Source organism: Aquarana catesbeiana, linkage group LG03, assembly GCF_042186555.1.
Source record: "Aquarana catesbeiana isolate 2022-GZ linkage group LG03, ASM4218655v1, whole genome shotgun sequence".
In the NCBI taxonomy this organism is placed as follows: domain Eukaryota; kingdom Metazoa; phylum Chordata; class Amphibia; order Anura; family Ranidae; genus Aquarana; species Aquarana catesbeiana.
In genome coordinates, this window is record NC_133326.1 from 19,966,092 (window position 1) to 19,988,506 (window position 22,415).

At 44.3% G+C, this 22,415-nt stretch overlaps 1 protein-coding gene across 4 annotated transcripts in view; it reads right to left on the reverse strand.

Moving 5' to 3' along the window:
- Nucleotides 1-618: 618 nt before the first annotated feature.
- The window catches only part of LRRK1 (leucine rich repeat kinase 1), a 261,637-nt gene continuing 239,840 nt past the window's right edge, over nt 619-22,415 (reverse strand). For all 4 annotated transcript variants that reach the window (XM_073618358.1, XM_073618359.1, XM_073618360.1 and 1 more), the window contains 6 exons: nt 17,414-17,565; nt 15,645-15,762; nt 11,673-11,786; nt 8,426-9,267; nt 3,135-3,236; nt 619-1,136 (listed from right to left, as the gene is read on the reverse strand). In XM_073618358.1, the coding sequence (XP_073474459.1) occupies nt 959-1,136; nt 3,135-3,236; nt 8,426-9,267; nt 11,673-11,786; nt 15,645-15,762; nt 17,414-17,565 (1,506 nt within the window). In that variant the 3' untranslated portion in view covers nt 619-958. The remainder of the gene's footprint in view (nt 1,137-3,134; nt 3,237-8,425; nt 9,268-11,672; nt 11,787-15,644; nt 15,763-17,413; nt 17,566-22,415) is intronic.

Here is a 22,415-nt window from a genome sequence, read left to right on the forward strand (position 1 = left end):
ATGATCATATCTGTGCCATTATAATCAATGGCAGTGTTCATATTCCTGTATTATGTGGTGTACTTCCACGGACAGTTAGCATAACAGCTCAAATCTCATCTTTCATTTTGCCAGCAGTTGCATTTTTACTGCTCCAAAAACACACGAGTGTGAATGGGGACCTTTATGGTTTTTTTTTACTACCCTTTGCATAACAAATAAACAAAAAAAAGTGCATAAAAGTATAGAAATACATGTTAGTGCATGGGCAGTCTGAGGTTTCTATTCTCCCAGATGAATTTGGGAACACTAAAGTCGGCAGCACGTTGAACATGTACACCCATTAAAGCTCATTGCTGAAAGTGCACTACAAGCTGCCAGGAGTTGCAGATCTGGGGGGAGAAGAGAATGAGAAGAGCTGACAAGATGGAAATGAAGCTCTTGCTACGTATGGTACGGACCTGGGCAGGGAGTTTACAGTATTGTTCTTTATGTTCTGCAGCTTTAGTTTGCAAAACCAGTATATAAATCTTACAGCTTTGCAATCTAGCACAGCTAGTGCATACAATAAATACTCTATTACTCTAAGTTCTTGGACATCAAACTGTCCAATCTAAAACCTGACACCCCTGAGGACAGTTACCATCAGGCAACCTTTATTTGCATACCTCCATTGTAAGCAGTTGTCTGCTCTGTGCCTATATATTGCATTTATACCGCATTTTAGTGTTGTCCTTAAATGCCGCTGCAGTTATTGCATCTTCTGTTCCACAAGACTGCTGGAAGAAACAGCTTGTGATACTCTGCAGTTATCTTCCTCCAAGCCTCACTTTTGCTTCATGAAAGGCTTCATAGAGATCACTTTCCTCCACGCCGTTCCTAGGTCTTCATCCGGGATGACAACTCCACGAGGGGGTTCATTAGAGATGTGAAAAGCGGAGGAAGCTGTCATATGCGAGTTCACATCGCCACCACTGTGCTATCTCCTCTTTCTCATGCAGGTCTCCAGCCTCCGGAGTTCATCAGCTGAATTATAGAAAATGTCAAACTCCGCAGCCCCCCATCCTCTCCAGACTGACAGGATCCAGCCCAGGGTGTCACTCTGCAGGCAGCACACCACGGAATCCTTGGACACGACAGCAGCTTCTATACAGACCCTGGAAGGCAGAGCACAGACCCATCACATATCTGTTTACAACAAAGAAAGCAAAATGATTCTTACTCTGAATGGTCTAAGGTTATCAGTACCCCAAGGTTCAGTGCTGGAACCCTTACTTTTTAATATCTTTATAAATGATATTGGGTCTGGGATTAAAGGTAACATTTCTGTCTTTGCAGATGACACCAAGCTATGCAGTGGGAATAACGTCCTTACAGGATGTCTCCAATTTACAAGCCGACCTCAATGCTCTGTCTAATTGGACAACTAAGTAGCAGATGAGATTTAATGTTGATAAATGTAAAGTTATGCACTTGGGGGCTAAGAATATGCATTCACCATACATACTAGGGGGAGTACAACTGGGGGAATCTGTAGTGGAGAAGGATCTGGGGGAATCAATGGTGGAGAAGGTTCTGGGGAAATCAATGGTGGAGAAGGATCTGGGGGAATCAATGGTGGAGAAGGATCTGGGGGAAATCAATGGTGGAGAAGGATCTGGGGGAATCAATGGTGGAGAAGGATCTGGGGGAATCAATGGTGGAGAAGGATCTGGGGGAATCAATGGTGGAGAAGGATCTGGGGGAATCAATGGTGGAGAAGGATCTGGGGGAATCAATGGTGGAGAAGGATCTGGGGGAATCAATGGTGGAGAAGGATCTGGGGGAATCAATGGTGGGGAAGGATCTGGGGAAATCAATGGTGGGGAAGGATCTGGGGGAATCAATGTTGGAGAAGGATCTGGGGGAATCAATGGTGGAGAAGCATCTGGGGGAATCAATGGTGGAGAAGCATCTGGGGGAATCAATGGTGGAGAGGCATCTGGGGGAATCAATGGTGGAGAAGCATCTGGGGGAATCAATGGTGGAGAAGGATCTGGGGGTTTTGGTAGATCATAAGCTCAATAATAGCATGCAATGCCAAGCTGCGGTTTCCAAAGCAAGCAAAGTCCTTTCTTGTATTAGAAGAAGTATGGACTCCAGAGAGAGAGATATAATTTTGCCCCCCTGTACAAATCATTAGTAAGACCTCATCTGGAATATGCAGTTCAGTTTTGGGCACCAGTTCTCAAAAAGATATCAGGGAACTGGAGAAAGTGCAGAGAAGGGCAACCAAACTGATAAGAGGCATGGAGGAGCTCAGCTATGAGGAAAGATTAGAGGAACTGAATTTATTCTCTCTTGAGAAGAGGAGATTAAGGGGGATATGATCTCCATGTATAAATATATAAGGGGTCCATACAGTGAACTTGGTGTTGAGTTATTCACTTTATGGTCAAAGAGGACAAGGGGGCACTTTTTATGTCCAGAGGAAAAGATTTCATCTTCAAATACGGAAAGGTTTCTTTACAGTAAGAGCTGTGAAAATGTGGAATAGACTCCCTCCAGAGGTGGTTCTGGCCAGCTCAGTAGATTGCATAAGAAAGGCCTGGATTCTTTCTGAAATGTACAGAATATAACTGGGTACTGGACGATTAGATTTTCGTTCCTTCCATCAAGGGTGGAAAGAAAGAAAATCGCTCGATTTCCTCATCAACACAGTGAATCCGCCCGTAACTGTGCCAGGAGCACGCAAGGCGCGCGCTCTACGCACAACTGTATTTACATTCTGTTACACAAATATGCGGTCGCTCAGCGTCAAGGCCCACCCGCCGAGAGGCCACATATTTGCGTACTGTCGGCACCAAGAGGTTATGATCACTTTAATGACCTCTGCTTGTTTTTTTTCCCAGTCTAGTAATGAATGACACCAGTCCTGCTTCCAAAGACATGGAATTAGGCTTTTTGCCGTGTTTAAGAGATTTGGGAGTATGCAAACTTATAGGATCTGATCAAGGTGGGAAATGTCATGGAACAATATTAGCAATGGGTCAGGCCTGATGGGATATGGTGCCATCTTTTGTAACCAAGGCAAAAATCGCCTTCAAAGAAGCTGGCTCTACAGGAAGTTTAATTCCATTTCTTTTTAATTCTGTTGTACTGCCGAAGTTTCTTACCCGTCTTTTGCCAGATCCCCAGGCTGCAATACAGCAATCACCCGTCCTCTCTGTCCTCCACACTCCTTCTCCAGTCCTATGATTATGATGTCACCTCCACGTCTGAAACAATACAGGTAATAAAAACACTCAGAGCTGTGTACAGTTCAGATCTGATCATTTTCTTTATATTTTGGACATGTCTCCCCGAGGCTCTACAAACAGTTTTGTAATCTTTCACCTTTTACCAGAAGAATATTTTGGTGCTCCCGCAACGCTCTGCATATATCAAATTATCTTTTAATAGAACCCAGCGACTTCTCATCCTATTAATTGCAACATTATATCTGCATCCTTCCTATTATGCCTGACCATATGGGGTAAGCGGTGTATGGATACATATACATCTATGTATATCTATATTTCTTTTGGCTATTATTGATTTCTTCTTAACTGCCCGCATTTATTAATAGACCCGTTATGCCTCCCCCTAAAATATTATACACTCGCTCTAATAAGTGAAGCCTTATTACCTTCTCTCGAGCATCTGGTCACCTTTAACACTCTTTATGGGGGATTTGGAGGAACTACTAATCTATCCTAACATACAGCAGGCTACCTGAATTGATATTTTTACACATATGTATGTATGCATTATATATACTGGCTAATAGCCTCCCCAGTTACTAGGCTGCACCGTCGGCCCCCGGGTGACCAGTTTCCTTTGTGGGGGACAGAGGGACTTTGACACACCCTCTGTCGAAGTCAGAATATGACGAAACGCATCAGTGCGTGGCTTACGCAACGTAGGAAGTGACGTGTGCGCTCCACCACAGCCAGCTACACAACCAGGAAGTGGATGACGGTTCCTGGCTAGCAGTACTGGCTCATTGTGGTGAAGTAAAACGCTCCTTACTACCTGCTTGATTGATTGCAAGTTTATGATGAACATTGAGGTACGTATATTTATTGAAGGGGGGTGTGTATATGTGTTGTAAGGGATTTATAGTCAATAAACAGGATTACGCTATGTGCGCCTCTCTCTTTGTTTTTTGACTTATTGTGAGCCTTGAACATCCGAGATTCCTCTGGAGTGGTGTTAACAAGTAGCTGGTGGCATGAATAGTTGTTCTTTTGGATGCTTCATTGCTTTCTAGCTCTGGTGAGTTTAACCCCCTGTGTGTGTTCGCACAGGGTGGAATTTGGAGTGATCGGTGGAAGGTGCACGTTGAGGAATTGTTTCCATCATCACCTGATGAATGCTTTTATGAACTGCTCTCTGAACTCTACATCACTTTTCTCATTTACGATTATTTTTGCATGTGTAGTTGGCCACATGTTTATTTTAGTTTGCTCAACATCAGCGCTGTTTAGTGTTAGATTTAGTCTGTTTTTAGATTATTTTTAACACTGCATAGTATATTGTATTTAGAGATTTTTTAAACGGCTGCTTTTTCTGCCTTTGGGCATCATACCTTATTGCAGATTGGGTTTTATTTATATGTATAGATATACTATATTTTTTATTTTCTATATATATATTTTGTCTATATTCAGAACAGTATCGTGTCCAGGCACTGAGTGGTGTGTTTGTAGGCCTGGGGAAAACACCTATTTGTACATTTTTATGCCTTCCTACCTATTTACTAAGGCTGAGTACTGTTAGGGTCCATGCACACTAAGGGCAGAAAAAATCCCAGATCCTCTGGCATAAAAAAAAATGCTCATAGTTGTTTGTATTGCATGACAGTTTATGTATATTTACTTTTACAGTCCCCTTTACTCTGATACCCCTAACTAAAATCTAGTGGAACCAATTGCCTTCAGAAGTCAACTAATTAGTAAATAGAGTCCCCCTGTGTTTAATTTAATCTCAGTATAAATGCAGCTGTTCTGTGAAGCCCTCAGAGGTTTGTTAGAGAACCTTAGTGAACAAACAGCATCATGAAGGCCAAGGAACACACCAGACAGGTCAGGGATAAAGTTGCAGAGAAGGTTAAAGCAGGGTTAGGTTATAAAAAAAAATTGGCGAGAGAGAATGATGTGGTCCAAGGCAGCATAAGTAATTGGCCTCCATCCCAAGTTTAAACAAAGAAGAGAGAAAGTTTGGTCGGCGGGACTTTGAATGAGGCCAATCACTATATAAAGTAAGCATGTGGGATATAAAACACAGTATTGCTTTTATGGGTTCCAACAACAAGGGGGGAGTTTGTTTGGGGACTTTGAATGAGAGATGTATACCAAAGAATAAAAAAAATTTTCAACCTTTGAACATCTCCCAGAGCACTATTCAATCCATCATCAGAAAATGGAAAGAGTATGGCACAACTGCAAACCTACCAAGACATGGCCGTCCACCTAAACTGACAGGCCGGGCAAGGAGAGCATTCATCAGAGAAGAGCCAAGAGGTCCATGGTAACTCTGGAGGAGCTGCAGAGATCCACAGCTCAGGTGGGAGAATCTGTCCACAGGACAACTATTAGTTGTGCTCTCCACAAATCTGGTCTTTATGGAAGAGTGGCAAGAAGAAAGCCATAAGAAGTCCCGTTTGTGAGAAGCCATGTGGGGGACACAGCAAACATATGGAAGAAAGTGCTCTGGTCAGATGAGACCAAAATTGAACTTTTTGCCATAAAAAGCAAAACGGTATGTATGGCAGAAAACTAACACTGCACCCTGAACATACCATCCCCACCGTGAAACATGGCGGTGGCAGCATCATGCTGTGGGGATGCTTTTCTTAAGCAGGGACAGGGAAACTGGTCAGAGTTGATGGGAAGATGGATGGAGCCAAATACAGGGCAATCTTATGCCGCGTACACACGACCGGTTTTTCCATCAGAATAAAGTCTGACGGTTTTGCCGACGGAGTTCCACTGAAACGGACTTGCCTACACACGATCACACCAAAGTCCGATTGTTTAGACGTACAACGGGACTAGAATAAGGAAGGTCAATAGCCAGTAGCTGCCCTTGCGTCGTTTTTGGTCCGTCGGAATAGCATACAGACGAGCGGTTTTCCCGATAGGAATTGATTCTGTCGGAAAGATTTAAAACAAGTTCTATTTCTAGGTCCGTCAGAATTTTCGAAAGAGAAAGTCCGATGAGACCCACACACGATCAAAATATCCGATGGAATGATTCCGTCGGACCTTTTCTGCCTGAAAGTCCGGTCGTGTGTACGCGGCATTAGAAGAAAACCTGTTATGCTGTGTACACACGGGCGGACTTTTCAGCATCAAACGTCCGACGGTCTTTTCGACGGACTTTCGACGTAGTTACGACGGACTTGCCCACACACGAATGGAGTCCGTTCGAAAGTCCGTTCGTTTGAACGTAATGACGTACGAAGGGACTAGAATAAGGAAGTTCATAGCCAGTAGCCAAAAGCTGTCCTTGTGTTGTTTTTTGTCCGTCAGACTAGCATACAGACTAACTGATTTTTTGATTGGACTTGAGTCCGTCGGAAAGATTTGAAACATGTTCTAAATCTAAAGTCCGTCTGATTTTCAACAGAAAATGTCCGCTGAAGGTCCAATGAAGCCCACACACTGTCGGATTGTCCGACGGATTCGTTCCGTCAGACCAGTCTGGTCGAAAAGTCCGCCCGTGTGTACACGGCATTAGAGTCTGCAAAAGATTTGAGACTGGGGTGGAGGTTCACCTTCCAGCAGGACAACGACCCTAAACATACAGCCAGAGCTACAATGGAATGGTTTAGATCAAAGCATATTCATGTGTTAGAATGGCCCAGTCAAAGTCCAGACCTAAATCCAATTGAGAGTCTGTGACAAGACTTGAAAATTGCTGTTCACAGATACTCTCCATCCAATCTGACAGAGCTTGGGCTATTTTGCAAAGAAGAATGAGCAAAAATGGGAGGGGGGGGGGTGTTGGTGGGGGGTAAGATTTGTTCTAGAAGGAAAAATTGTGGGGGTGAATGGGGGGGGGGGGGGATTTGTACTGTGGGAAGATTGGGGGGGGGGGGGGGCAGAGCTAGGAGGGGAGGGGGGATTTTTTGGGGGGGTGTTCTGGAAGGGGTTATTTGGGAGGGGAGCATTTGTGCTAGGAGGGGAAACTTTTTGTGGGGATTAAGTGTTAGGAAGGGTGATTTGGGGGGAGGAATTGTGCTGGTAGGGATGATGGGGGAGGGGGAGATATGTGCTAGGAGGGGAAATTGTGCTGGAAGAGGGGAATTCTAGGGTTGGTGGGGGTTAGATTTGTTCTAGGAAGGGAAATGTGTGTGCGTGTGTGTGGGGGGGATTTGTGCTGGTAGTGATTGGGGGGGGGGGGGTCCTAGGAAGGGTAATTTAGGGGGATTTGGGAGGAGTGATTTGTGTTAGGAAGGGTGATGGGGGATTTATGCCAGAAGGGATGACAACTATGCTCATACATCTTGGGGGCGGCACTGGGTCTTGTAGTACCCAATGTGAAAAGGCCAAGGTGTGCCCCACCAGCTGTGAATCCCTTCAGCACCATAGGTTGCAGGTCCTTCTTGTTCTGTGTGCCCAAGGCAGCCACCTCTCCTGCTTACCCCTCCCTCAGCCTGGCCCTGGTGCCAATGATTTTAAAATGATATGTTTGGAGCAGACAGACCACCGTAAATCTATGCTAATACAGGGATAGAATGCAAACTCCATAAAACAGATCACCTGAATTTGATCTGGCCTCGATGCCTTTGTAAAAAAGGTAAATGGCCACTTTTCTGTTCAGTTCTATAATCAATAACACTACTAATTTAGGAAGAGAAATTTTTTTGTTGTTTTTGAGATGTCCTCCTGTTGGGTCACCACCTCAGGATTATTTAGTCCTAAAATCAGGCCAGCTATTCTCAACCAGGGTTCCTCTCCAGATGCTGTCAGGGGTTCCTTGAGCTTTGGCTAATTGCCCCTTTCCATTTAATGTTTTTTAATTCGTTTTGAGGCCAACACCACTTGGCAGAGCTAGCTGCTTTTTAAATGAGCATTCTGACCACCCATTCCACCTCCTCCATCCATGGGACCCTGGCATATCTCTATAAGTAATGATAATATGTGAGACACTACACCACTACTCTAATATGACTGAAGATATGTGTACACTCAGAGGTGAAGACATGCATAAAAGGATGCATGCTAGACCTGATATGCATTATTATGTGACCTCCACTGTAGAAGGGGGCATTCTTCCCATTCACCACCAATATAAGGGGTGTTTTCTCCCAACGACTGAAGACCTGAACATTATTTCAAGGGTTTCTCTGAGGTAAAAAGGTTGAGAAAGGTTGGATTGGTCTATTATATTTCAATGTTTTTTTTAAAGCAAAGCTCACCTGGGAACCCAAAGCAAATCCTTAACGGCCAGGACCCGTACCGCCTGCAAAAGTACTTTCTCCTCCTCTGTAGGTGGAGCTTTTGTTCCCCAGCTTTCGCTAGGAATCCTGGGCCTTTGTTCCCGTGATAGTTCAAGCTCTTCGCTGTCTGTGGAGAAAAGCGTGCTGTTGTAACTCACTGGAGTACTGGGCAGGCTGGAGGAGGACTTAGCTGTTCCTCGAGGTACAGAGGAAGATGACGACAGAGAACAATAGTCGGTGAGGGAATCTTGGTGGCTTAAGAGCTGCACTCCTCGATCTTGGCTGTAGATGATGTCAACTTCGGATTGGCATTGCCTGTCACAGTTTGTTTCTGGCAAGGTGACTGGTGCCAGTTCTGAAGTAGCCTTTAAAGTAAACATGTCCCTTAAGGGGCTACAGTCACCACAGAAATATCGAGCACAGAGTTGGTAGTCAGCAGCATGATACATAACTAAAGTGTTGGTTTTATCATCTAAGCACCAAACTGTGTCTTCTCCGTTGCAGTCTGTGCTGGTTGCCATTGAGATAACGAAAGATGGTGCGGTATAAGGTTCCAGCCTTTTGGTCAGTTTCAGAGATGAGAGTTCCACTATGAGGATGCCAGGCCCATTGCTGTACCACACCTCAGAGCCTCCATTAGAGACCTCCATTGTCAGCACAGGATATGGATTTTGTCTTGGATCTTCATCACCAATCTTGAATAAAGTGCGGTTGGCGGTGCGTGAACAGATATAGGAGCAATCAGCGCTTGGGATACCGCTGGATACTGGAAAGATCGAGACCAAGCTGTCCGCAAGACCAGCAAACACTAAACAGGAGCTCTGCAGGTAGAAATAAACACAATAGACAGTCAGCGTCTTGTTGAAGCATATGGAGAGGTAGACTAATTTGGGTTAAAGCAGAACTTTAAGAGTAGAATTAGCGAATCTTTTCACTGCTGTAACTGACCACACGTTACAATATGACCTAAATTTTCCTAAGATGTACCACCAACTATGTAGAATGCAGGTATACCTACACAATCCATTCAATACAGTGGGGAAAACAATGATTTAATCCTCTGCAGATTTTATAAGTTTGCCCACTTACAAAGAAATGAAGGGTCTATAATTTTGGTCATAGGTGTATTTTAAATGATAGAGACAGAATATCAACCAAAAATCCAGAAAAAAACACATGATACAAATGCTATAAATTGAATTGCAGTTCAGTGAGTAAAATAAGTATTTGATCGCCTACCAACCAACCATAATTCTGGCTCCAACAGACTGGCTACAGTAGGTGCTCATGTGGTACAAAGATTAGTCCTGTCTATATAAAAAGGTGCTCCTAACAACAAATTATGTGTATAAAAGACACCTGTCCACAGAATCTCTTTCTTCCATTTAAAGCTCACCATCATGGGCAAGACCAAAGGGCTGTCAAAGGACATCAGGGACAAGATTGTAGACCTGCACAAGGCTGGAATGGGCTACAAGACCATGAGCAAGAACCTTGGTGAGAAGGAGACAACTGTTGGAGCGATTATTTACAAATGGAAGAAAAACAGAATAACCATTAATCGCCCTCAGTCTGGAGCTCCATGCAAGATTTCTCCTCATGGGGTGAGGATGATCATGGGAAAAGTGAGGGATCAGACTAGAACTACACGGGAGGAGCTTGTGAATGATCTCAAGGCAGTTGGAAGCACAGTCGCCAAACAAATTATTGGTAACACAATACGTCGGCATGGATTGAAATCCTGCAGTGCCCACAGGGTCCCCTCCTTAAGGAGGCGCATATACAGGTCCGTCTGAAGCTTACCAATAAACAGCTAAACGGTTCAGAGAAAGATTAGGAGAAAATGCTGTGGTCAGATGAGACCAGAATTGAGCTCTTTGGCATTAACTCGACTCGCCATGTAAGAACACCATCCCTACAGTCAAGCACAGAGGTGGAAACATGCTTTGGGGCTGTTTCTCTGCAAAAAGTACAGGCCAATTTTTCCATATTGAGGGACCAATGGGCGGGGCCATGTATTGTAAAATCTTGGATGAGAACCTTCTTCCCTCAGCCAGAACACTGAAGATGGGTCATGGATGGGTCTTCCAGCATGACATTGACCCAAAACATACTGCCAAGGCAACAAAGGAGTGGCTCAAGAAGAAGCACATTAAGGTCATGGAGTGGCCTAGCCTGTCTACGGAACTTAATCCTACAGAAAATTTATGGAGGGAGCTGTAACTTTGAGTTGCCAAGCGACAGCCAAGAAACCTTAAAGTGATTGTAAAGGATCATTTTTTATTTTTTTTAAATAACAAACATATACTTACCTCCACTGTGCAGCTCATTTTGCACAGAGTGGCCCCAAACATCCTCTTCTGGGGTCCCCCCGGCGGCTCTTGCGGCTCCTCCCCGCATCAGATAACCCCTTAGGAGAAGCGCTCTCCCGAGGGGGTTACCTTGCGGGCGCACTCCCGAGTCCAGCATTTGCATCCACAGACATGAATGCCGGACTCGGCCCTGCCCCCCGGCGCCCGCGTCATTGGATTTGATTGACATCAGCGGGCGCCAATGGCTGCGCTGCTATCAATCTATCCAATCAAGAGCCGGGACAGCACATCCCCACCGAGGAGATGAAGGGGCTCAGGTAAGTAAAACGGGGGGGCTGGGGGGCCGGTGACTGCCAGGTGTTTTTTCACCTTAATGCATAAAAAAACACGGAGGGTTTACAACCCCTTTAAGGATTTAGAGAAGATCTGAAAAGAAGAGTGGACCAAAATCCCTTCCTGAGATGTGTGCAAACCTGATAACTAACTACAAGAAATGTAGTTTCTTCCGCTTGCCAACAAGAGTTTCTCCACCAAGTCATGTTTTGCCTGGGGGTCAAATACTTACTGAACTGCAACTTAATTTATAACAACTGTATCATGTGTTTTTTTTTTCTGTTTTTTTGGTTGATACTCTGTCTTTATCATTTAAAATACACCTATGATAAAAATTATAGACCCTTCATTTCTTTGTGTGTGAGCAATTTTACAAAATCTGCAGGGGATCAAATAATTATTTTGCCCACTGTATATATCCCCATAAATAGGTCACTGATTCTAGTTCAATACATTTGAAATGTGTTTGTTATGCATTAATACTGATTTGTATGAATGAATAAAAATATAGGCAGTAAAACATAAAAATTAAATTAGAGAAGTCCCTGTTTGTATGCTATTGCCACCCTCAGTACACTGACCTTTGCCACAAACGCAGTCAGGAAGCAGGTTACCATTGCTGGTGTGTCAAGCTCTCTTTGGGGGGCACTCAATGGGCACATGCCCTGCAGACTGTAGATAGATATCTTCTGATCCTACGTAGTGGGTTTTAACATAAAAATCAGACACGCTTTAATTACTGTACATTTATTTAAACAATTGTTTTTTTATTTTTTATTCAATATTCAGCCCAATATTCCTCTCATTTTGGAAAAATGGAACACTTTGATTTCCCTTTAAGGGCCCTTTCACGCGGGCAATCCAATCAGGTCCATGCCAGGTTTTTTAGGTGGACTTGATTGGGTTGTCCATGCTTTCCTATGGACCAGAGAGAGAAATATCACCGCTCTAGGAAGGTCAATCAGGAACAGACCTCTCCTCCAGGCTGGAAGCCACAGGTGCCGGCAATGCTTATAACAATGAAGTTTTGAGAAAAGTCCTGGACAGCCACACTCCGAATAATTTTCGCCTTTATTAAATAAAAATCAACAGAAATACATGACACAGCAGGACGTGCAGGGGAGCTGACGCGTTTCACACTACAAACAGTGCTTAATCATAGCCTTTCCTATGGACCAGTGGGTGTAAACTGACTTGTTCCTGTTTACACCTGACTCCCTCTGGGTCCGGATCAGGCCTGCTAAAAAAATAAAAATGGGAGAACTGCATCCTCTTCCGTTTGGGCAGCCTGGATCGGAGGCAGCTGGGTGTAAACTGACACCAGAGTCCGTTTACTCCCGACTGTCCCTAGAGCAGAGCACGCTCTGTTCATGTCCACTCTGCTGAAACTCAGCACGTTGTGTCATCCGTCCCCGCTCTGCACCGATCAGCAAGGGATCTGTGAGCAGATCCCCTGCTGATCGAAATGCAAACTGCCCATGTGAAAGGGTCCTAGAAGAATCCTTGAGTTGAATGCCATACAAACCATAAAATACACAAATGTATATATGTGAATAAAGATATTACCGCACTAACTCTAAAACAAAGTGAAAAAGCTGCTACATAAACAATGTGACAAGAATGCTAGGAAGTGAATGGTATTGTAGCGCTAAAGAATAAACACATATGCATATGTGAGTGAATATTACAGAAATCAATCATACAAAAATAATGGAAATGTGGAGAAGTCCAATGCCTGTGATGGCCCTAAAAAGGACCAATATGAGTCCGACACCAAATAATGGCTAATCAAAGATGGAATACACTGGCACTGTCCGGCAGTGAGGGCATCAAAGGTAGTGCATCTTCAACCAAGAAACAGGGGAAGTATATCTACTCTTACCGCAACAGGTGCACTCAAATGTCAGCGACAACGAGTCATAAAGGCAAGGATGCTGAGGATCGGCAGATCAACGAGACTCCAAGGAACCAAGGACCACCAAACACGGCTCCAAAGGGTGTTGTATACAGCCACCAAACCAGACCTCAGATGTTGAGAACACCAGGGCTGGAACTGGGGCATGCGCCAGTTGAAGTCCTTTGGGACGAAATGCATCAGACTTGGCTTCCTGCTTCTCACATTGCCCCTCATTTTACTCTGTGATCACATTTTTTTATTCCTATTTATGTATGCTGGTTGTTAGAAATAACCATATGGAGGCATTTTTTCTTTGCATAAACTCCCGGACGAGAGTTCCTTTGTGGTCCAGTTCAACCTTCTGTGCCTAAGTTCTAGCCCTGGTGTTCTCAACATCCGAGGTCCGGTTTGGTGGCTGTCTACAACACCCCTCGGAGCCGTGTTTGGAGGTCGTCGGTTCCTTGGAGTCTCGTTGATCTGCCGATCCTCGGCATCCTTGCCTTTATGACTCGTTGTCGCTGACATTCAAGTCCACCTGTTTCGGTAAGAGTAGATATACTTCCCCTGTTTCTTGGTTGAAGATGCACTACCTTTGATGCCCTCACTGCCGGACAGTGCCAGTGTATTCCATTTTTGATTAGCCACTATTTGGCGGCGGACTCATATTGGTCCTTTTTAGGACCAATTTTTAGGACCTTAACAGTTCCATTATTTTTGTATGATTGATTTCTGTAATATTCACTCACATATGTATATGTGTTTATTCTTTAGCGCTACAATTAAATACTATTCACTTTCTAATATATATATATACACACACACACACACACACACATATATTATATATACACACACACACACATATACATAATATACATACATACATACACACACACACACACATACAGTGGGGAAAATATTCATTTGATCCCCTGCAAATTTTGTAAGTTTGCCCACTTAGATGAAGGGTCTATAATTGCTATCATAGGTGTATTTTAAATGATAGAGAAAGAATATTGACCAAAAATAAATGACACAAATTAACATTTAGTTGCAGTTCATAGAGTAAAATAAGTATTTGATCCTCAAGCAAAATATGACTTTGTGCTTTCCAACAAGGGTTTCTCCACCAAGTACTGAGGTCAGACATTTATTGTAGTTGGTGACCAGGTTTGCACACATCTCAGGAGGGATTTTGATCCACTCTTCTTTACAGATCTTCTCTAAAGCCTTAAGGTTTCTTGGTTATTGCTTGGCAACTCAAAGTTTCAGCTCCCTCGGAAGTCTGGAGGCTAGCTAGGCCACTCCATGACCTTAATGTGCTTCTTCATGAGCTACTCCTTTGTTGCCTTGGAGGTATGTTTTGGGTCACTGTCCTGCTGGAAGACTCATCCACGACCCATCTTCGTGTTCTGAGGAAAGGTTCTCATCCAAGATTTTACAATTCATGGCCCCGTTCATTGGCCCCTCAATGCAGTAAAGTCGGCCTGTATCTTTAGCAGGGAAACAGCCCCAAAGCATCATGTTTACACCTCCGTGCTTGACTGTAGGGATGGTGTTCTTAGGGTCATAGTCAGTATTTTTCTTCCTCCAAACCCTTCTCTGAATCATTTAGATGTTCATTGGCAAACTTCAGATGGCCTGTACATGTGCCTTCTTGAGGAGGGGGACCTTGCGGGCGCTGCAGGATTTCAATCCATGGCGGTATATTGGGTTACCAATGGTTTGTTTGGTGACTGTGGTCCCAACTACCTTGAGATCATTCACAAGCTCATTTCTCATGATCATCTTTACCCCATTAAGTGAAATCTTGCATGGAGCTCCAGAGCATCCAGACCATTTGCAAATAATCGCGCCAACAGTTGTCTTCTTCTGACCAAGCTTCTTGCTGATTGTCTTGTAGCCAATTCCAGACTTGTGCAGGTCTACAATCTTGTCCCTGATGTCCTTTGACAGCTCTTTGGTCTTGCCCATGATGGTGAGATTTGAATGGAAGAAAGATTCTGTGGACAGGTGTCTTTTATACACATACCGAGTTGTCGTTAAGAGCATCTGCTTACATTGACAGGACTAATCTGTGTACCACATGAACACCTACTGTAGCCTATCTGTGGGAGCCAGAATTATTGTTGGTTGGTAGGGGATCAAATACTCAATGAACTGCAACGCCATATATAACATTTGTATCGTGGATTTTTTCTGGATTTTTAGTTGATATTCTGTCTCTATTATTTATAACACACCAATGATAAATATTATAGGCCCTTCATTTCTTTGTAAGTGGGCAAAGTTACAAATTCTGCAGGGGATTAAATAATTACTTTCCCCTCGGTATATATCAGGGATCACGAAAGTTTTAGAAGGGTGAGGGCGCCACACTGGTTTGTAAAGTCCATAAAGGATTCATTCCACTTAAGACTGAAACGTTTCGTGGGTCAGGATTTGTGAAAAATAATAGATGGAATGGAAAAAGTAGACAGCTGTCCAGTTAGGCGCACATACAACCTGTAGATATCTACATGTTGGCTTTCTGTGTGGAATAAAGCCCAAACTAGTGTGATGCCCTCAGCCTTCTAGAACACTACTTCAATATGTATTGTGATGGAACAGCTAATATCTGTCACCCCTGGGATTCTACATCTTTATAAGTTCACACCTCAGTGGCGATCCACAGCATGTTCTGTACTTTCAGCTGGCTACACATCTTAAGCCCAGGACAGCTCAAGCCTCGTACCTCCACCTGACCTTTGGCCACATCCACAACTGTATAGTTTCTATAGAGAAAAACAGGAAAAGGTTGGTGCTGCTGGGTCTTCTGCATGATACACTGTATGTTTGTTACAATGAAAGTGGTTCTAAAGTCTATACATTTCTCACCTTTAATGTATTCTCTGCATTAAGGTAAAAAAACACACCACTGCATGTCCTACACTCCGGGTTCTAAACACATACCTGGTTCCATGTCCCCACTTCAGCACTGTTCCCTCACTTTCTGCTTTCACATAAGCTCCTGCTGCTGTCAGTCAAACACCTGTTTGAAGGGAGCGGGGGGGGGGGGGGGGTGCGGCATACCGGTGCAGTGTGTGTTTAAGGGGGCGCGCGCATGCACATGTACTTTGACAGTAGCAGGAGCCAATGTCTCAGCCAATGAGGTGGGAGAGTCTGAGACAGCCAAGACTCTCGTGCAACATCACTGGATCGAGATGGGCTCAGGTAAGTATTAAGGGGGCTGCTGCACACTGAAGACTATTTTTATCTTAATGCATAGAATGCATTAAAGCGGAGTTCCGCCAATTTTTTTTTTTTTTTTAAGTCAGCAGCTAGAAATACTGCAGCTGCTGACTTGAAAAATTATGGACAATTACCTGTCCAGGGCGCCCGCGATGTCGGCACTCGAAGCCGATCTGGCTCTCGGGTGGAGGCACCGCCATCTTCGGTAAGGAAATCAGAAAGTGAAGCCTTGCGGCTGCACAGCCTGGTTCCCTGCTGCGCATGCGCAAGTCGCTCTGCGCAATCACAATCACTGCTGTCTTCTGGGACCTGCGTGTCTCCCAGAAGACAGCGGGGGGGACGGAGGAGGCGCCGGACATGGATACTGCGGCTATCTATGCCCGGAAGTGGAAGCAAATACCTGGATTAGACAGGTATCTGCTCCCCCCTCCCCACTGAAAGGTGCCAAATGTGACACCGGAAGGGGGAGGATTCCAAAAAGCGGAAGTTCTATTTCTGGGTGGAACTCCGCATTAAGTTAGAAAAAACCTTCTGACTTTAGAATCAATTTAAAGCCCAACTCCGCGCAACAAAAAAAGAAAAAGTTTTCCCATGCAGTGGGGCCGTGCCAGCACTGCACAGGTCAAAAGCGCATTTTGTCTAGGGATGAGGAGAAAGCTTTTACTCACCTGATCCTTCATTCCACCGAAAAAGGTGCCCCCCCCACCCAGTCCAGTAGTGGACTGTTCCTGGTCTATGGAGCCCGCTCTGGGCTTGATGATGTCAGGAACAGTCCACAACTCAAGACTGCAAAAGCATGGGGGGTACCGGAAGGGTCTGGGAGGATTAGGCAAGTAAATCTACTTTCCCCTCTCCCCTAGACAAAAATGGCAGTTAACCCATGCAGTGCGGGCACAGCCCCACCTCATTAGAATTTTTTTTTTTTTCTCAAAGAAAAAAAGACTTTAGTATCAGTTTAATATTTTACTTGATAACATGAATCCCGGAGGTTAGAGTCCCTTTGTGGAATGATACGTGCATGCAATCAATAGGTGGTATTAGTAAAAATGAACATATAAAAGTGGTATTATTACATCTTATTAAAACTCAGCACCTCCACCAATACTGAACACACAAAGTGACATGTATTTATACACTGATACAGGAACAGAGTGATAATGAATATTGTTTGCGACTTGTCAAAAAGGCTGATACCTTGTTTGCCCTGTTCCTATCCAGAAGACAATGGTGGTGTCCACTTCCCTGGATGAACAGAATGTCTCCTGCATTCCGCATAAGATATGATACTTGAAGACGGAGAAACTTGGATCATTCATACGCCGCACCACAGACGCAGCCAGGGGGCGCTATGAACAACAGAAACAATAGAGTACTGTAAAATCTGTCCAAAAGAAATGCTACAATACAAAAAAGTTATCTATCGTAAGAAATATACTCTACAGTCACAATGCTAAACATACTGAAAATAAGGAAATTTGCCTTTAATTTAAAAAAAATCATATTGAAATGGAAAATACAGTATATTCCAGGCAGCTAATTTTGCAGTGTCTCCCATCAAAGAGGACCTTCCCTTTCCCCCACCGGCCCTACTCTATAAATCTTTAAACCTGACTAGGGGGGAAAAAAACAATCATACATACCATGTGACTTTTTCTTCATACTTATTTTTTTCAAAAGAGTTTTTATTGAGCATATGAAAATATTACATCATATACAGCAGTAAGCATATAACATCAATAATACATTCATGATGTTTTATTTCTACTGTATCATCTTTAGTATTGCTGGTGTTAGATCTTCCAAGATCTCATTCCATCCAACTCTTTTTCTTCATACTTACCTACTTTTGTCTTGCTTCCGTGCTGCCTGGGTCCCTGTTTCTGAACCTCCATTTAATAAAATGCTTGTGATACTGCACATGTGCGAGATGAAGCACATGACGTCATGCACTTTATGTCGCGCATGCGCCATAGGACACTACAGGCATTTGTTGAGAAAGAAGAAACCCTTCCTTGAGATCTTGCATGACCTCACAGAAAGGGTTTTTCTTGTCCCCAGCAGATGCCTGTAGTGTCATACAACGCATGCATGAGATGAAGTGCAGGACGTCTTAGGCTTTATCTCACGCATACGCAGCATGATAATATTGTGGGATTCCTCCTATCCCCACAGAGCACCTTCCAGGGTCTTTACTCTCCTACCTTCTCTGTCCCGCTCAACATTTGAAGTTTACTGTATAGGCCTATTCTTTCCAACTTCCCTAAGAATTGCTGTGATCTACCGCCCACCCCCCTGGACCGTTATCAACTTTCCTTGATGAGTTTTCAGCCTGGTGTAAAGGATATTTGTAAGTTCTGTATATAATTGTATTCTATTTTGTATGTATTGCAAACTGCCCTCACTGTGCACACGGCACTAATAATGTTTTCATTACAAGTTTGCATTCTTTCGAGTCCTGATTAGAATTAGTCTGCCTATGTTACGCCCCTTGTTACCATAAAAGTACAATTGTAATATTAATGTGATACCTACGTAATCCTGTGTATAAAAACCTTCAACTGCGTCATAATAAAGCAGAACAGTTATTTGGAAAGATGCGGAGTGTATCTTTTGTGTCTGTTCCCTACTGCAGTAGTTATTATTAACCACCTCAATACCGGGCATTTTCGCCCCCTTCCTGCCCAAGCCATTTTTCAGCTTTCAGCGCTGTCGCACTTTGAATGACAATTGCGCGGTCATACAACACTGTACACAAATGAAATTGTTATCATTTTTTCCCCACAAATAGAGCTTTCTTTTAGTGGTATTTGATCACGTCTGCGGTTTTTATTTTTTGCTATAAACAAAAGAAGAGTGACAAGTTTTAAAAAAAACACAATCATTTTTACCTTTTGCGATAATAAATATCCAATTTTTTTTTCTTTAAAACAAATGTTTTCTCAGTTTAGGCCGATATGTATTCTTGTACATATTTTTGGTAAAAAAAAAATCGCAATAAGCTTATATAGATTGGTTTGCGCAAAAGTTATAGCGTCTACAAAATAGGGGATAGTTTTATAACATTTTTATTTTTTTAAATTTTTTTACTTGTAATGGCGGCGATCTGCGATTTTTATCGTGACTGCGATATTGCGGCGGACACATCGGACACTTTTGACACATATTTGGGACCATTCACATTTATACAGCGATCCATGCTATAAAAATGCATTGATTACTGTATAAATGTGACAGGCAGTGAAGGGGTTAACACTAGGTGGTGATCGAGGGGTTAACTGTGTTGCTAGGGAGTGATTCTAACTGTAGGGGGCGGGGAATCACTAGGGGAGGAGACCGATCGGTGTTCCGCTGTACTGGGAACACATCATCGGTCTCCTCTCCTCTGACAGGACCGTGGATCTGTGTGTTTACACACACAGATCCATGGTCCTGCTGTGTTACCGGTAATCGCGGGTGCCCGGCGGACATCGCGGCCGCCGGGCACGCGCACTGGGTGCCTAGTGACACGGCGGGCGCGTGCAATCGCCGCCGGCGGCGCGCGCGCGCCCCCTGGTGGCCTAGGAAAGCGAGGACGTCATATGACGTCAGCCCGCAATGAGAGCTGCGCCGCCTGGCCGTCAATTGACGGCCGGCGGTCGGCAAGCAGTTAATTTGGAACCACTAATCAATATGAGGATAGGAGTTGCCTATCTATAAAATTCCCATGTCACTGGCTACCCTACTTTCTCTCTTTCTTAAAAATCCCCACAATCCTTCTCGGCGACTTCAACATCCCTGTTAATACAAACACTCCTGCTACTTCTAAACTTCTTACACTCGGTTCACACAGGGACGACTTGTCAGGCGACCTAGCCGCCTGACAAGTCGCCTCCCGTTCTGTGCTATGGAACCGTTCTAAGGGGAGTGACGCAAGTCGCTCCGACTTAGAAAAAGGTTCCTGTACGACTTTGGGGGCGACTTGCATAGACTTCTATACAGAAGTCGTTTTGCAAGTCGCCCGGGCAGTCGTGTGCAGGTCGCCTCGGTGAGGCAACCTGCAAGTCGTGCCGCCTCTGGTGTGAACCGAAGTTTAGTCTAACCTCCTCATTTTACTTCAAGCAATGGGTACAGGCTTCTACTCACTCTGATGGCAACACCCTTGAACTTGTATTCTCCTACCTATGCGCTCCATACAATCCTTTTCCTCTCTCTGATCACCATCACTTGACCCTCCCTCCTAGCTTGTAAGCTCTAACGAGCAGGGCCCTCTGATTCTTTCTGTATTGACTTGTATTGTAATTCTAATGTCTGCCCTACTGTTGTAAAGCGCTGCGCAAACTGTCGGAGCTATAGAAATCCTGTATAATAATAACAATACTGTTAGACCTCGCAGTTAAGGTACAGCATTTCCATAAAAGTGACATTGCCCTCCCAGGGGACATATGTGTGACCAGCAGAGGTGTAAATAGAACCTTCAGGGCCCCGGTGCAAGAAACCTCTAACAGCCTCCCTGACTTTTGCTCGGGGGCCCCCCCCCCCCCCACGGTAGGGGAACGCCAGGGCCCAGTCGCAAGTGTGACCTTTACCACCCTGGTAGTTCTGCCACTGGTGTCTTTTTTAATTTTTTTTTTTACCATTTTATACAATTAATTTTTCATATTTTTTAATTTTTTTTTAGGTACCCTGTTGTGGGGCTTTGGTGAGATAGCAGTCTAAACAGACCTATGATGTTTCACCTTTGAGACAGAGAAGGGAGACTGAGGACACAATCTCCTTCCCTGCAGCCTCAGCTACACAGAATGAATGGACAGGAATAGCTCTGCGCAGAGCTTCTCATTCATTCATTCACAAACTAAAGCACGGTAAACACGGTTTACTATGCCTCAGTTATGAATGGACAGAGTCACTGATCAGTACGGATCACTGACTTTATTCATTAAGACAAGGAAGGGGCCGGTAAATGACACATTTACCGGCCCCTTCCCTGCTCTCCATCCTGGCAGCATCCCCAGAGCAGCCTTCAGGAAAGGGGTAGGAGGAAACCAGCAGCGCTGTGGGGATTGTGTGTGGGGGGGGGGGAGGGATCACACAGGAGGGCTGAAAGGTTGCAGGAGAAAAATGGAGGGGATCAGTTTCTCTACAAGCTGCTCCTTCCATCCAGGTGTACAGGGGGCCGCACGAGCCCCCTGGAGCATGGGGCCCGGGTCACAATTTTGACCCCTGCGACTCCTGTATGAATGCCCCTGGTGGCCAGGACTAAGTCACCACTGCCTTCAGGGAAACCAGGAAGTAGAAGGAAAAAAAGGTGAGTAAAGCCAAAAAAAACAAAAAACAAAAAAAAAAACACACAAAAAAAAAAGTGTTAGTCAATGTCACATCAGCATGCAGAGATGCATGCTGATAGGAAAGAGGGAAAGGTTAGCTTTAAATATTTTACAGCAGTGGTCATCAACTCCTGTCCTCGGGGCCCACTAACAGTCCAGGTTTTCAAGATAACTGAAATACATCACAGGTGATATCATTTCCTGCTCAGTGATTGCAGTATTCTAGTCTGCATCTCCCCAAGATAATACATAAAACCTGGCCTGTTAGTGGGCCCTGAGGACAGGGTTGATGACCGCTGTTTTACAGCAAGTCAAAAACCCTGTTTTCTTTATCGTTCATTAAGGGACACAGGGTCAGAAGGAATTCTGAGACAACTGGAACTTCCTAAAGCAGTCCAAATGAGGGGCGGGCAACACAGCAAACATAATGCTAACAGGCCCACAAATGTCAGGGCAAAGCTGGGGGCTCGGCACAGCCATACCTGAAGGGCCATACAGTCTGAAATGCCATTAGCAGAGGCCTGAACATCCACCTAGTAAAACTTAGAGAACGTGTGAACAGAAGACCAGGTGCTAGTCTTGCAAATCTGGGAAACAGTTGTCTAAAGCCGAAAAAGCCCAAGAGGTGCTTACTGATCTAATGCATTTATAGGGAAAGGTAAAACCTTAAAGTGGTTCTAAAGGCAGAAGGTTTTTTATCTTAATGCATTCTATGCTTAAAAGGTAAAAAAAAAAAAATTCTGAGAGCAGCAGCCCCCTCCTAATACTTACCTGAGCCCCATCTCGATCCAGCGATACGTGCATAAGAGCATAGGAGTGCGGCTCGGGAGTGAGCCTGCTCGAGTGCACCCATTGCAAGGAGCTTGCTACTGTTGGCAATTGTTGGCAGGAGG